Source organism: Globicephala melas, chromosome 11, assembly GCF_963455315.2.
Source record: "Globicephala melas chromosome 11, mGloMel1.2, whole genome shotgun sequence".
Taxonomy (NCBI): domain Eukaryota; kingdom Metazoa; phylum Chordata; class Mammalia; order Artiodactyla; family Delphinidae; genus Globicephala; species Globicephala melas.
The window spans coordinates 30,775,169-30,787,195 of NC_083324.2; the positions used below are offsets into that span (position 1 = coordinate 30,775,169).

At 53.2% G+C, this 12,027-nt stretch overlaps 1 protein-coding gene across 9 annotated transcripts in view; it reads left to right on the forward strand.

Moving 5' to 3' along the window:
- CFAP20DC (CFAP20 domain containing) overlaps window positions 1-11,120 on the forward strand; it is a 352,715-nt gene extending 341,595 nt beyond the window's left edge. For all 9 annotated transcript variants that reach the window (XM_060308448.1, XM_060308451.1, XM_060308450.1 and 6 more), the window contains 4 exons: window positions 1,807-1,857; window positions 5,796-5,880; window positions 6,626-6,752; window positions 9,902-11,120. In XM_060308448.1, the coding sequence (XP_060164431.1) occupies window positions 1,807-1,857; window positions 5,796-5,880; window positions 6,626-6,752; window positions 9,902-9,991 (353 nt within the window). In that variant the 3' untranslated portion in view covers window positions 9,992-11,120. The remainder of the gene's footprint in view (window positions 1-1,806; window positions 1,858-5,795; window positions 5,881-6,625; window positions 6,753-9,901) is intronic.
- Window positions 11,121-12,027: the final 907 nt, after the last annotated feature.

Below are 12,027 nucleotides of genomic sequence, written 5' to 3' on the forward strand. Positions count from 1 at the left end.
GCGTCAGGGGAGAGGTCAAAGCCTGGAACAAAGGAGGAGCGTTGCCGGACAGGGGTCAGAGGACAGCTCTGGCCAACTACCTGGGAGTCCAGGAAGGGTGTGGGCCAGGAGGGGCAGGAAGCTGAGGGGGGGCCGCTCCTCCTCCAGAGTCTAGAGGAGAGGGAGGCCTGAGTCCCCCTGCTGCTGGCCCCTTCCAGACGGTCTCAGAGCACCCCCAGCACGCCAGGCCCCAGGAGACTGTAGCAGCCTCACTTACATCGACGGTCCCACCCAGTCTCCACTCACCCCACAGTGGGAAGGGCAGGGAAGGGCTCCAGCTGCAGCCGACCGGGCTGAAACCTGCTGGGCTTCTCTTCCTCCAAATGGACCACCGTGGGAGAAAACGCCTGAATATTCTCCCAGGAGATGGGCTCAGATGGAGGCCTCCTTCCCCATCCCTCGCAAAGCCCAAAGATAAAAACAACCGCTGATGACACGGAGAGCTCATATTTATCGAGCACTTACTGCGTGCTAGCTATTCCACTGATCGTCATCACGATGCTAGAAGGCAGCGATGCTCAGTTTCCCTGTTCTCCAGGTAAAAAAATGGGGGCTCAGAGAGGCTGGGCAACGTGCCCAGGATACACAGCCAATAGAATCATCTAGATTTGAACCTGGCTCTGGCTGACTCCAGGTCTTAATCACTCGGCGAAACTACCCGCTAGACTAGAAATGTGTCCAAGCACATGCGCAGCGCCTACTGCATGCCAGCTGTGGGAAGTCTAACAAATCGCTCTCAGGGCCTCAGGGTCCTCATCTACATAACGAGCCAGAACAACAAAAGGATTGCTACTTCTCAGCCTTTTAGATGGCAGGGATTCCTTTGAGAAACTGTTCAAACTACACCTCCTCTGCCCCCCCCACCCCCACCCCCGGTTCCAGAAAAATCAGCAAATGCACAGGATCACAAAAGTACTTTCACCGGCTTCATAGATTCCTTCCCAAGAGCCCCAGGTAAAGTGTCTGGACGGGCTTGGACACTAGTGGTTCCAAGAATTCACGGGGGACTGCAGTGAGAGCCTGCTCCCACCCCGCAGGAGAGCTGCCACTCCCCAGGCCCCTGTCGCCACCCTCTTATCAAATCTACCAACTGAATTGGGGGAGGGGGCAGTGAAGGTGAAACTAGAGCCGCCATCCCCTCTGCAACACCCCCATCCAGTGGCCAAAGGTAAGAATTGCAATTTTCCTCCAGAACACCTGATTCCCTGTAGGATTTGTACGCCTTGCAAAGCCCACCAAGGCAATCCAGATTACTGGACTCCGGACACTGAGTACACTTCAGCCCACTGAAAATCCCTTTGCTTTCAAGAGTTGGAGCACTCAAATTGCAGAGTTCCTGTTTAGGTGAGAATAGTAATGATGGTTGTAGTTTTTTTAGTTACTATTTTATAGGTAAGATTTATCTCACATGCATATATTTTAAATACATCTCATTTAGTTCCCACAGCCCATGGTACAGATGCAAAAATTGAGGTCAAATGCTAAGTCGTGCATTACGAAGTGGCAGGGCAGAACACAAACCCAGACTGGTTGGATTCCATTCAGTTCCAGAGACCTTGCACTGTTATGTGCTAGTACCTCTCAGATCAGCCCAATGGTTACTGGGCACCTAATTTAGTCCTGCATGCTTTCTACAGGACCTAATTTTGTTCCACTATTATTCTCTTCTATTTTTAGACCTTAGACTACAGAGTAGCCACTCTCCACAACATGAAAGACAGAATGACGTGCTACGGCAAATAATAGTTCTGCTCTCTTATCCCTTAGGAACCACAGGAAAGGTGATGACACAGAAATATTTCGACATGTACTCTGGAGGTAGGCACCACTGTTGGCACTGAAGTCGAGGGCGGGCTGAGCTCCTTCCTGTGGCAAGAGGCTATCTGGGTGCCGGGAGTTTGGCTCTTGTTTCCAGGGACCCAATCAGAAGGCGGCACAGTGTGGAGGGGGCCGTCCTGCCGCCTTTGAAACTCCTTTCTGCTGTCTTACTGCGCACTCCCTGATGCAGATCCTGAGGCAAGGATTCCAGTGCGGTGTTTATTTGGAAGGAGGTGATCTCAGGGAATGTCAGTAGGGAGTGGGGGAGTGAGCCGGGGAAAGGAAGGCAGCCAGTGCAGAGCGTTACGGAGCCACGATCGCTGCGGGGAGCCAGTGTAGAACATGTGCCCCTGAGACACCCCGAGGGGCGAGGGAGCCGCGGTGCTCCTACCCCTATTCCTTGGCACTTCCCACGCTTCTGGCCCGCCCCAGGGTACAAAGGAGGATGTGGAGGCCGGAGAAGACCTTCAGGCAAAGAAATGCTGCTGCTGGCAATGGGAGGCCAGGCACATGTGCACTGAAATGCTGAGGACGAGGGAATGTGGCCCAGTTTGCTCTGCTAGGTAGAAGGTATTTTTTTTAAGCCGCAAGTTTGCTATTGAGCCCAAGGACAGGACAAGGCCTCCCGAGGCCCAGAAAGGACAGCTCTGAGGCGCCAAGCTCTCGGCATCTTTCTGCAGTTGTCTTTTCTTCTCTCTACCTAGACATGCTTTCTGAGCTGCTCTGTACCCATGGACACCCCTTACTCAGGAAGTCCCTTTCTCCTTGTCCTTAGCACGGCCCAGCAACAGGGCACCGACTCACCTGGGCTGGAGGCCCGGATACCTAAGTCCCCACCAGCAGCTTGCTCCCCGCCAGGCCACCCGGCAAAGCTGTGGGTGGAGGCAGGACTCTCACGCAGGCTTGAGACATCTTCCAAATTGTGGTGGAATCAGTCCCGGGCCCAATATGCCAGTTGCTGCCCAGCCGGCGACCCAGCCCCACCAACACAGGAGCCTCGGCAGGAGCAACAAAGCAGCAGGGTGGCCCCTTGCAGGCAGCAGAGGTCTGGGCCCTGCAAAGACTGGCTTCCGCCAGGATAGATGAACTGACCTCAGCCTCCTTCTCGGCGCCCGGCTCGACTCAGTATCCCTCTGTGTCCCCGCGATCACAGGGCCAGCTCTGGGCTCGGGCATTAAGGGCGCTGAGCATGAGACCCCTCACCCCAGAAGCTCCTCGCAGAATGGAAGGGCCCTCCTGCTGCCAATCAGCTGTTTTCTTCTATCCTCAATCTCCCACCTTTGCCTCCGTCTCCAGGGAAAACCTACCTCACTGCACCCACCTAAATATGTGAACCCAGAAGGGGAGAAATCACCAAGCAGCAGAGAGCAGGAAGCCCTCTTGGCTTTACAGACAAAGGAGGGGCTGAAATGGGGGAAATGGAAGTCTGCTGCCCAGATGTCACAGCGGGGGAGGGTGCTCAGAAGGTGACCGGTGACGGCATCCTTAGAGACAGGAGCCGGGACTGTGTCTTGGGCTCAGGGCTTCCCACGACGGCCGTCTTCCAGCCAAGTCCCACCTCACAGATAGGGTCTGCAGGGCCAGAGGACGTGCCCACCTGGAGCCTGTATCAGGGCCCGTGCAGACCTCTTCCAGGTGTGCCCCCCATGCTACAGACACAGCCATAGGACTGAGGGGTGGCCAGGGGACGGCTGCTGCTGGAGGTGTGCCCCCCACGCTACAGACACAGCCATAGGACTGAGGGGTGGCCAGGGGACGGCTGCTGCTGGAGGTGTGCCCCCCACGCTACAGACACAGCCATAGGACTGAGGGGTGGCCAGGGGACGGCCGCTGCTGGAGGTGTGCCCCCCACGCTACAGACACAGCCATAGGACTGAGGGGTGGCCAGGGGACGGCCGCTGCTGGAGGTGTGCCCCCCACGCTACAGACACAGCCATAGGACTGAGGGGTGGCCAGGGGACGGCTGCTGCTGGAGGAGAGGGTGGCAATGACAGAGCTTGGACAGGCAGGGTGTGTGTCCACATGCAGGCATGCACAGCCCCTCCTGGTACAAGACAGAGCTGGAGACGGGTGAGGAGAGAGCGGAACAGGCCATGGGCCGAGGGCAGGGACCTTCATTTGTTCTCTGTCCAGGGTGGCCTGGGACCAGGTTATGGTAAAGGTCATCTCTGGAGTCAGAGATTTCAGGTTGGGTGACCTGAAGCAGGTGACATCCCTTGAGCCTCGGTTTTGTCATCTATAAAACAGAGGTAGCCATAGACCTCCACTTCATAAGCTGGATGTGAGAATTAAATGATAGCCTGCAGTAATCGGGGGGGGGGGGGACCCAGCCTGGCTGGAGGAGGAGCCCAGGGAAGCTTCATCTCCCCTCCCTCTTCCCTCACTCCATCCATGTGATTCGGAAGCAAGGAGGTCATCTGTCAAAAAGAAAAGGGAAAAAAATTAAAAGATAAACCAAGTTTTATAATGCCTTACCCTAAACTTGGACGTAACCATGGCTGATGCGGAACAAGAAACAGAAGCCTTTTGAGAATAAGTCGCCCCTTCCCACAGAAGACGAAAAAAAGAAGATGACTTTTCGAAGTGAGAAGATAGTTATCAGAAGGTACACTTCATCTTTTCCAAACATCCACTGTCCATTCCAGACGAGAGCCGGCTCTTGCTATCTGCTGACGGCTCAAACAAATTGATGGTACTTTCAGAGCTCCCACCTTTTGTCTCAAGAGTTCAAGGGCTGCTGTGGTCATTGACTGGAGGCCTCCGTGTTACAGAGCAAGTTGGTGGCTGGCCTTGCTTGGGGGACTCGATTTTTCCTCTGAATTCAAGGGATACCCACAGAATAGTAAGAATCAGGGCAGCTTCATGGGCACGCAGGCTGTGAGCAGAAAAGACACACAGGGCCCCTTGCTTAGAAGAAACTTGATTTGATGCTCTGCCTTCACCATCTTGAAATTATTAATAATTTTTCAACAAAAGGCCCACATTTTCATCTTGCACTGGGCCCTGCAAATTATGTAGCCAGTCCTGCTAGTAATTGTAATTCTGTTATAACGCACTTACTGCAAGCCCAGAGTCATCGTCACATCTGAGCTTTACAGAAATGCTCTGAGCAGGGCTATTAATTATTCTCCTTTGACAGATGTAGCCCCTGCTTTGCCCACCAGGCCAATCTTGCCCATACTTCCTCCACTGTTCAAGAGCCCTCTGTATAAGTTATGCCTTATCCAGAGTACTATTTGCACTGTTTGTGTGTTCCTTTAAATCAGCTCATTCACTTTTTTTTAACCTAAATAAATATATCTTAAAAGGAAATTATATCACTGCCCTAAGTAGAAAGCCATTATCTTTTTTTATGCATGGAAGGTGACCGTAAAAATGAGCACAACAGAAAAGAAATCAGTGTCGTTGAGGCAAGCTACACGCTGACGCCTCCCCAGGTGCTGTCCCCAGACCTGCTCTGTGTTCAATCCAGAGATCTCTCAAGTGCAGGCAGGCGTTAGAGATGAGAATGGAGACTTGCTCCTCGACGTAAGCTGGAGAGTTGTGGAAGCCCCATGTTCTCTCTCAGTGGCCCGAGTTGCCCGGTGGGTGTACCTTCTAACGTCAGCACAGACAGGCTGGGTGCATCTTAAACAGTGTAGAAAGGGCAGCGGAGCTCCTGAGAGGTGACTGTGCTCGGTCCCCTGTGGGGATAGACCTTCAAGGGCCCTTACACCATGGTTCTTACCCCAGCGGCAGAGCAAAATCGCCTGGGAAACTTTTAGATTCCAGAACCCACCCCAGACCAGCTGAATGAGGATGGCCTCACCCTGTGCAGATGGAGCTCAGTGTCAGGCTGCCCGGGCGTTCCTGGATCATTAGGGCCATAGGAGAGGATGAGAACGACCAGCCTTCTTTCTCCTAAATGACCAGCACGTCGTTTTTCCTTCCTCCCACAGATGCTAACCTCCTGGTGAAATTCCTTAAAGGAATTCCAGAGGGCACGCTGGTGCTGGTGGCCTCCTACGATGACCCGGGGACCAAGTAAGTGGGAACCTCCGCCTGCCAGGCCACGGGGAGAAGCGAATCAAACACCTCCAAACTGCAAGTCCTTTTCCTCCTATCCTGCTGGCTCCAGCTTCTGACACCTTCTCCTAAGGAGCCAAGCAGACAAGCGCACAAAGAGACGTTCTGGGGGGTTCAGCACAGCCGTGGTCACAGAGTGAAAAACTGGACACACTCTCCCTGCACAGTGATAGCGAACTGGTGACAGAAATCATGATGTATGGCGATATAGGACGTATTATTATATATACGTAAAAGAGGATATACTGCATCAAAAATGCTGATGCAGAAAATATTTAAGCACACGAAAGAATGTTCACCCTTTAGCATTAAGTTAAAAAAAGGAAAAAAAGAAGCAGTTTACAAAAGAATTGGTATAATCCCACAGTGCACGAGGGAAAAAAGACATGAAGGAAATATACTAAAATTTTACAGTAATTATGTCAAGGGGGGTGAAACTAAGTAATTTTTAGTTACTTTGTAAACTTCCGTATTTTCCAAGTGAACATCTATTGTATTTGCGAAAAGAAGCAAAACCGTTGTAACGCTTCGCCAGCCCCTCGGATTGGCTTTCGGAGAAGCATCCTGGCCACTCCGCCCTGTTTCTCCTGAGCTCGGGAGAGGCTGCTGCCCTCGCTGGAGGAGGGGTGGAGGGTGAGTCAAGGGGCTGAGACGCTCCCTCTTCTCCTATCCCGAGCTCACCGTCCTCTCTGGTCCCCTGCAGGATGAATGATGAAATCAGGAAGCTCTTCTCCAACTTGGGCAGCACCTACGCAAATCAGCTGGGCTTCCGGGACAGCTGGGTCTTCTTAGGGGCCAGAGACCTCAACAGTAAAAGCCCCTTTGAGGAGGTGAGTTCCTCGCAGCCTCCCTGTGCCAGTGAAGGGGGGGATGGGAGTTGCGGGGGACAATGCCAGGAATGGACAGACAAGGGCTGGGGTGTCCTGGAAAGGACACATGGGGCAATGTGAGGAGGGCCACCCAGCGGTCGTCCACCCCGGAGATCAGGGCGGCCTGATGGGCTAGTCCCCCAGCAGGAAGCAGGCTTGACCAGGTGGGTCATATATAAATACATAGATCCATAGGTAAGTACCCAAAAGGAGAAGGAAAAGGAGAAAAAAATAAAAAGGATGAAAGGAAATTAAGGCATGGAGGAAAGGGAAAGGAATGTAGAGGTGAAGCTCGCATGATGGGGAGGGGGCGAGTCCAGAGCAGGGAGTGGGATGCCCAGCTTCTGGTCCCCGCTGTGATCCCCTCCTTCCCCCCTGCCTCAGTCTCCCAACCTGTAAAGGGGCAGGTTTGTGCCAGGGGAGCCCCAAGTTCCCTTCTAAGTTCCCTTGGAGAGGGTGAACTTGCACCAAGAAGGGGACACAGGAGGGCCCCCCTGAGTACACGGAGGGAGTTAGGAGGGGTCCATGATCTGGCTACAGTCACTACCCAGGGGTGGCCCAAGCAAAGTGCACCTGAGAGGCATCCAGAGGTGGGGTTTGAGGAGCCCTCACAGGAGGAAGGGGGAGTCAATGACTGTTGGGGGCCCCAAGGAAATGCTGCACCTTCTCCCCCGCACCCCTTGCAGGACATCGCCATCTGTGCATCCCCAGCTCAGAGCAATTCCAAAACCTGGGAGAACTGGCCAGGCTTCCCCAGCATGAAGTTGGCCAGCCTCTGGTGGTGAGAATGTTCAGCTCTGCCCAGATCCAAGACGGGAAGCTAAGGGTCAATGATTCAGACATATATAGGACCAGTGAGGAAAGGGAACTCTGTCCTGGAGGCAATAGGGAGCCATGGTAGGTTTAAGCGGGAGAGTAAACAGATCAGATTGATAACAAGAAAGACTAGTATTCAGCAAGTGCTTGCTCTGTGCAGGCGCGGCTGAGCAAGTGACCTGCAGGATCTTATTTAACCCACAACAAGGTAGGTACAATGAGCATCCATCCCATCTCACAGACAAGGATCAGAGCCTTGGAGAAGTTTTAACCAGCTTGCTCAGTGATAGGGATGCATTTCTCATCCAGGTCTGCAGTTTCCCCAAGGACTTCCTGTCCTCATACTTTTAGAATGGCCTCCCTGCCTGTGCATGGGGAGCACTGTGAAAGGGGCGCAAGTCAGAAGGCAGGGAGGAAGCCAATGCGATAATCAGACGAGACCTAGCAGCCTGGAGGGGGAGGGGCTGTGGGAGGCAGAAAAGGGACAGTCAAGAAGCCTCGTGCTGAGCTCCAGGGAGGTGGGGGTGAGGCTAGAGTGGGCTGCAAGGGGGTTTGCCTTGTCTGGAAAATGCTGACCTGGTTTGTATGTGTGTGTTTCCAAGAGAATATATTCAGGTAATAAGAAATTACTTTTAAAAAGTAAGGAACAGGGCTTCCCTGGTAGCACACTGGTTGAGAATCTGCCTGCCAATGCAGGGGACACAGGTTTGAACTCTGGTCCGAGAAGATCCCACATGCCGCAGAGCAACTAAGCCCGTGCACCAGAACTACTGAGCCTGTGCTCTAGAGCCCACGAGCCACAACTACTGAGCCCACATGCCGCAACTACTGAAGCCCGCGCGCCTAGAGCCCGTGCTCTGCAACAAGAGAAGCCACTGCGATGAGAAGCCCACACACTGCAACGAAGAGTAGCCCCCGCTCACCACAACTAGAGAAAGCCCACGTGCAGCAATGAAGACCCAACGCAGCCAAAAATAATTTTTTTTAAAAAAAGTAAGGAATAGTGCAAAGTATCTTGTGCTAAAGGAGAAAAGGAGAGGACCCTCTGTTTATACCCTCTGGGTGAAGGACACAGGGGCAGGGGCCTGGGGCTCCAGAATGTCCCTTTGGAAGGTGTCAGGGTCAGGACTCTCTAGGAAGAGGCAGGGCGGGCGCTGTTCTTTTCCTTAAAGCGCAGCTTCCAGCCCCAACAAAACTGGGCCAATTACAGCAGAGAGGAGGCACGTAAGTAGAGAAGAGCCGGCACCACCTTTTGTCTGATGTCTATGATCAGCTGACTGCGCCCCATCACCCAAAAATGAACCGAAGACCCCCGACATGATTAACACCATTCTGTCTTTTGTTCTCCCACATGGGAAACAGGGTTTCAGAGAAGCAGCATCTAGAATTTATTTTTCCTTCCTAAGGGTTAGTCACAGTTATCCCACCTGTAGATTTTATCATTTACATTCTTTTTTCCATAAATTAAGCCTGAGCATTTTAAACACAATCTTAACTGATTTTATTCTCTTTATACATTTATTATTAATATTAATTAATATTACACAGTGGTTCCACGACTTACCAACTGGGTAGTCATAGGCGGTTACTTTGGTTCTCTGTGCCTCAGTTTCCCCATCTGTAAGGTGAGATGATCACAGCGAGCGGTTCTTAGGGCTACTGTGAGGATTAATTACAGAAGGCGCTTTGTGCCTGGCATAGAGCAAGCATTCATGAATTGCTAGAATGCTTCCTTTTTCTATTGAAGTATAGTTGATTTACAATGTTGTGTCAACTTCTGCTGTACAGCAAAGTGATTCAGTTATACATACACATTCTATACCTTCTTTTTTTCATATTCTTTTCCATTATGGTTTATCACAGAATATTGAATATAGTTCCCTGTGCTACACAGTAGGACCTTGCTGTTTATCCATGCGATATATAATAGTTTGCAGCTAGGATGCTCCTTTTTCTTCTTCTTCTTCTTCTTCTTCTTATTATTATTATCATTTGGGACGTCCTAGAGGGGCTAAAGCTCTTCAAGCACCACTCCCCACGTGCTTGGTACCAGCGCCCCCTGTCCAGGGCAAACAGGCAGTGACTAGGCCCTGATCTCATCTCTGAAACCTTGGGCAAGTTGCCCTCCCCAGCCTCAGTTTACCCATTTGTGAAATGGGCTGGAAATATCCAACCCTCCCATGCCCCTCATGGGGCAGTGGCGAGGAGGAAGTGAAGCCATTTAGGTTTTAAAGCACAACGCAAATGCAGGCGTGAGTCCTAACATTGTCAATGTCTCTCTTCCGTCTCTCTAGTTCTTAAAGAACAGCCCAGACATGAATAAATACGACGGCTGGCCGGAGCTGCTGGAGCTGGAGGGCTGTGTGCCCCAGAAGGTATATTAGGGCGGCTGTGGCTCTTCCTGGGCCAGGGCCCAAGGGTGCTCCTGCCCGACTTAGGAGTCAGAGCCCAGGCTCACTGCGAGCCAGACTGACAGGAGGAGACGGCCAGCAGAGGAGGAGACGGGAGAGGGAACGGAAGTGTGGAACGTGCTGAGGGTCCTCCAGTACCCTGCACGCTTCCCCCATTGGAAAACAAAGCCCCCCCTGGGTGGAGGCGTCCTACCTGGAGGTGGCCAGCCTCAGAAGGTCCTTCCGGAGCCGGCTGTCTGGAGAGAACAGGTGTGTTTTCCTTCAGGGACTGCTGACTGTGGCTCCCAAGGAAGGACAGGACGGACTGCCTGTACCTGAGCACAATTAAATTTTATTTTTGATGATTTTGAACAAACTTTCCCACCCCTTGATGTGCAGCATTTCCCCTGGGGTGGTCTAGACTGAGTCTGCTCGGCCACAAGTTCCAACAGGTTGGTGACGGCTTCAAGCACCTGGTTAAGCAGCTAGAAAGGAGGTCGGCTCCATAGGGATTACTTTTAGGTGTGGAAGAATCCTTGGCTCCCAGTGTGAGGTGTAAGATCCACAGCAACAGAGACAGCCAGAGGAGCAGACGCAGAGAACACTGTCTTCACCTGCTGCTTGAGTGCGAGCTGGAGAAAATCCAGATCTGGAGAGGAGAAGGAAGCAAGGAGATCTGAGAAAGGCTTCGGGGAAAACATCCCGGCTGTCTCTGTGTGGGTTCCCTCGGGAGCAGCCCCGAGATAAGGATTCGGGTGCAGGTCGTTTATTTGGGAAGTGATTCTAGAAAACACCCATAGCAGATGGGAAAGTAAGACAGAAAAGAGAAGGCAGCCAAGAAGCGGTGTGTTGTCGACTCAGCTACTGCTGGGGGTGAGTGGAACTTAATCCCACGGGGAACCCTTAGGAATCGGTGCAGGACACACACCTCAGAGATCTCAGGCAGAGGGGAGGGAGCTGGGGTACTTATACACCAACTCCCATCGGCCATCGTTGGAGGGCTGCTGGTGTTGGGGCTGATGTGAATTCCTGGGCCCTTCTGGTCTGACCTGTGTGGGAAAGAGCGGCCTTCTTGCCTTTGCAGAGAGTCCTTGGCCGAGAGATGTCAATACCAGCTGCTGGAGGCCACTGAAGTGGTGAGGCCCAAGGGATATGGTGGTAAGACCCAGACTGGGGTCTCTGAGAAGGGCGGGGGGCAGGGGGCAGACCAAATCCTGGGAGAGGCATGGGAGCAGAGAACACCGGTACTCGGGTTCCTGGAGTGTGTACCGGGGAGACTGCAAGGCTCGTGGAGAAGATGTCCAGGCCCCAAGGGCAAACGCCCCGAGCAGGGGGACAGCAGAAGCTGAAGTCCTGTGCACTCCACTGGCGTGGGGCTCACAGTTACCAAGCTCTGGGGACAGGCAGGGCTTCAAACGGGCCAAGAGGGCCTGAGGTAGAGAAGGACAGAGTGCGGGAACCTGTGACAGGGGCCATGGCAGGCTGGGACAGGGGCTGCAGTCGTGATCCATGATCACGGCCAGCTCAGAGGGCCTTGAGCAGGCTTGACTGAGGAAGTCAGCAGAAGGCGCCCAGCCAGCCACCTGCCGGTTCCATAGCCCCTCCTCCCCCAAGCACAGTAGCTCACTCTCAGGGGAGAGTTTGCTGGCAGCCCCCCCGCCCCCGACCACTTACACAGACGCCCACATCCATGTACCGCTTGACAGCACTGGGAGCAAATGGATTTGCTCCGATCCTCCCTTTTTGTTCCAAGTGGCAGGACCCTCCTCCCACACCTGACGTGCTGACAAAGGGCTGCCCCTGAACCCCAGTGCCCTTCCTTCCTGACCCCCAGGACCAATTGGTCAATCCTGGGGTGGGGGGAGGGTGCTTCTGAAGGCCCTGGACCCTGACCAAGCCCCTCAGTTTCTCTTAGCTGACTCACTTCCATTCTAATGGGTAGTTACACCTCGCAGGCAGCATGGCCGGACAGAAAGCCTGGCCCGGCTCTGAGCACTGGCCCTGCTACCCAGTAGCTGGACACGAGCAGG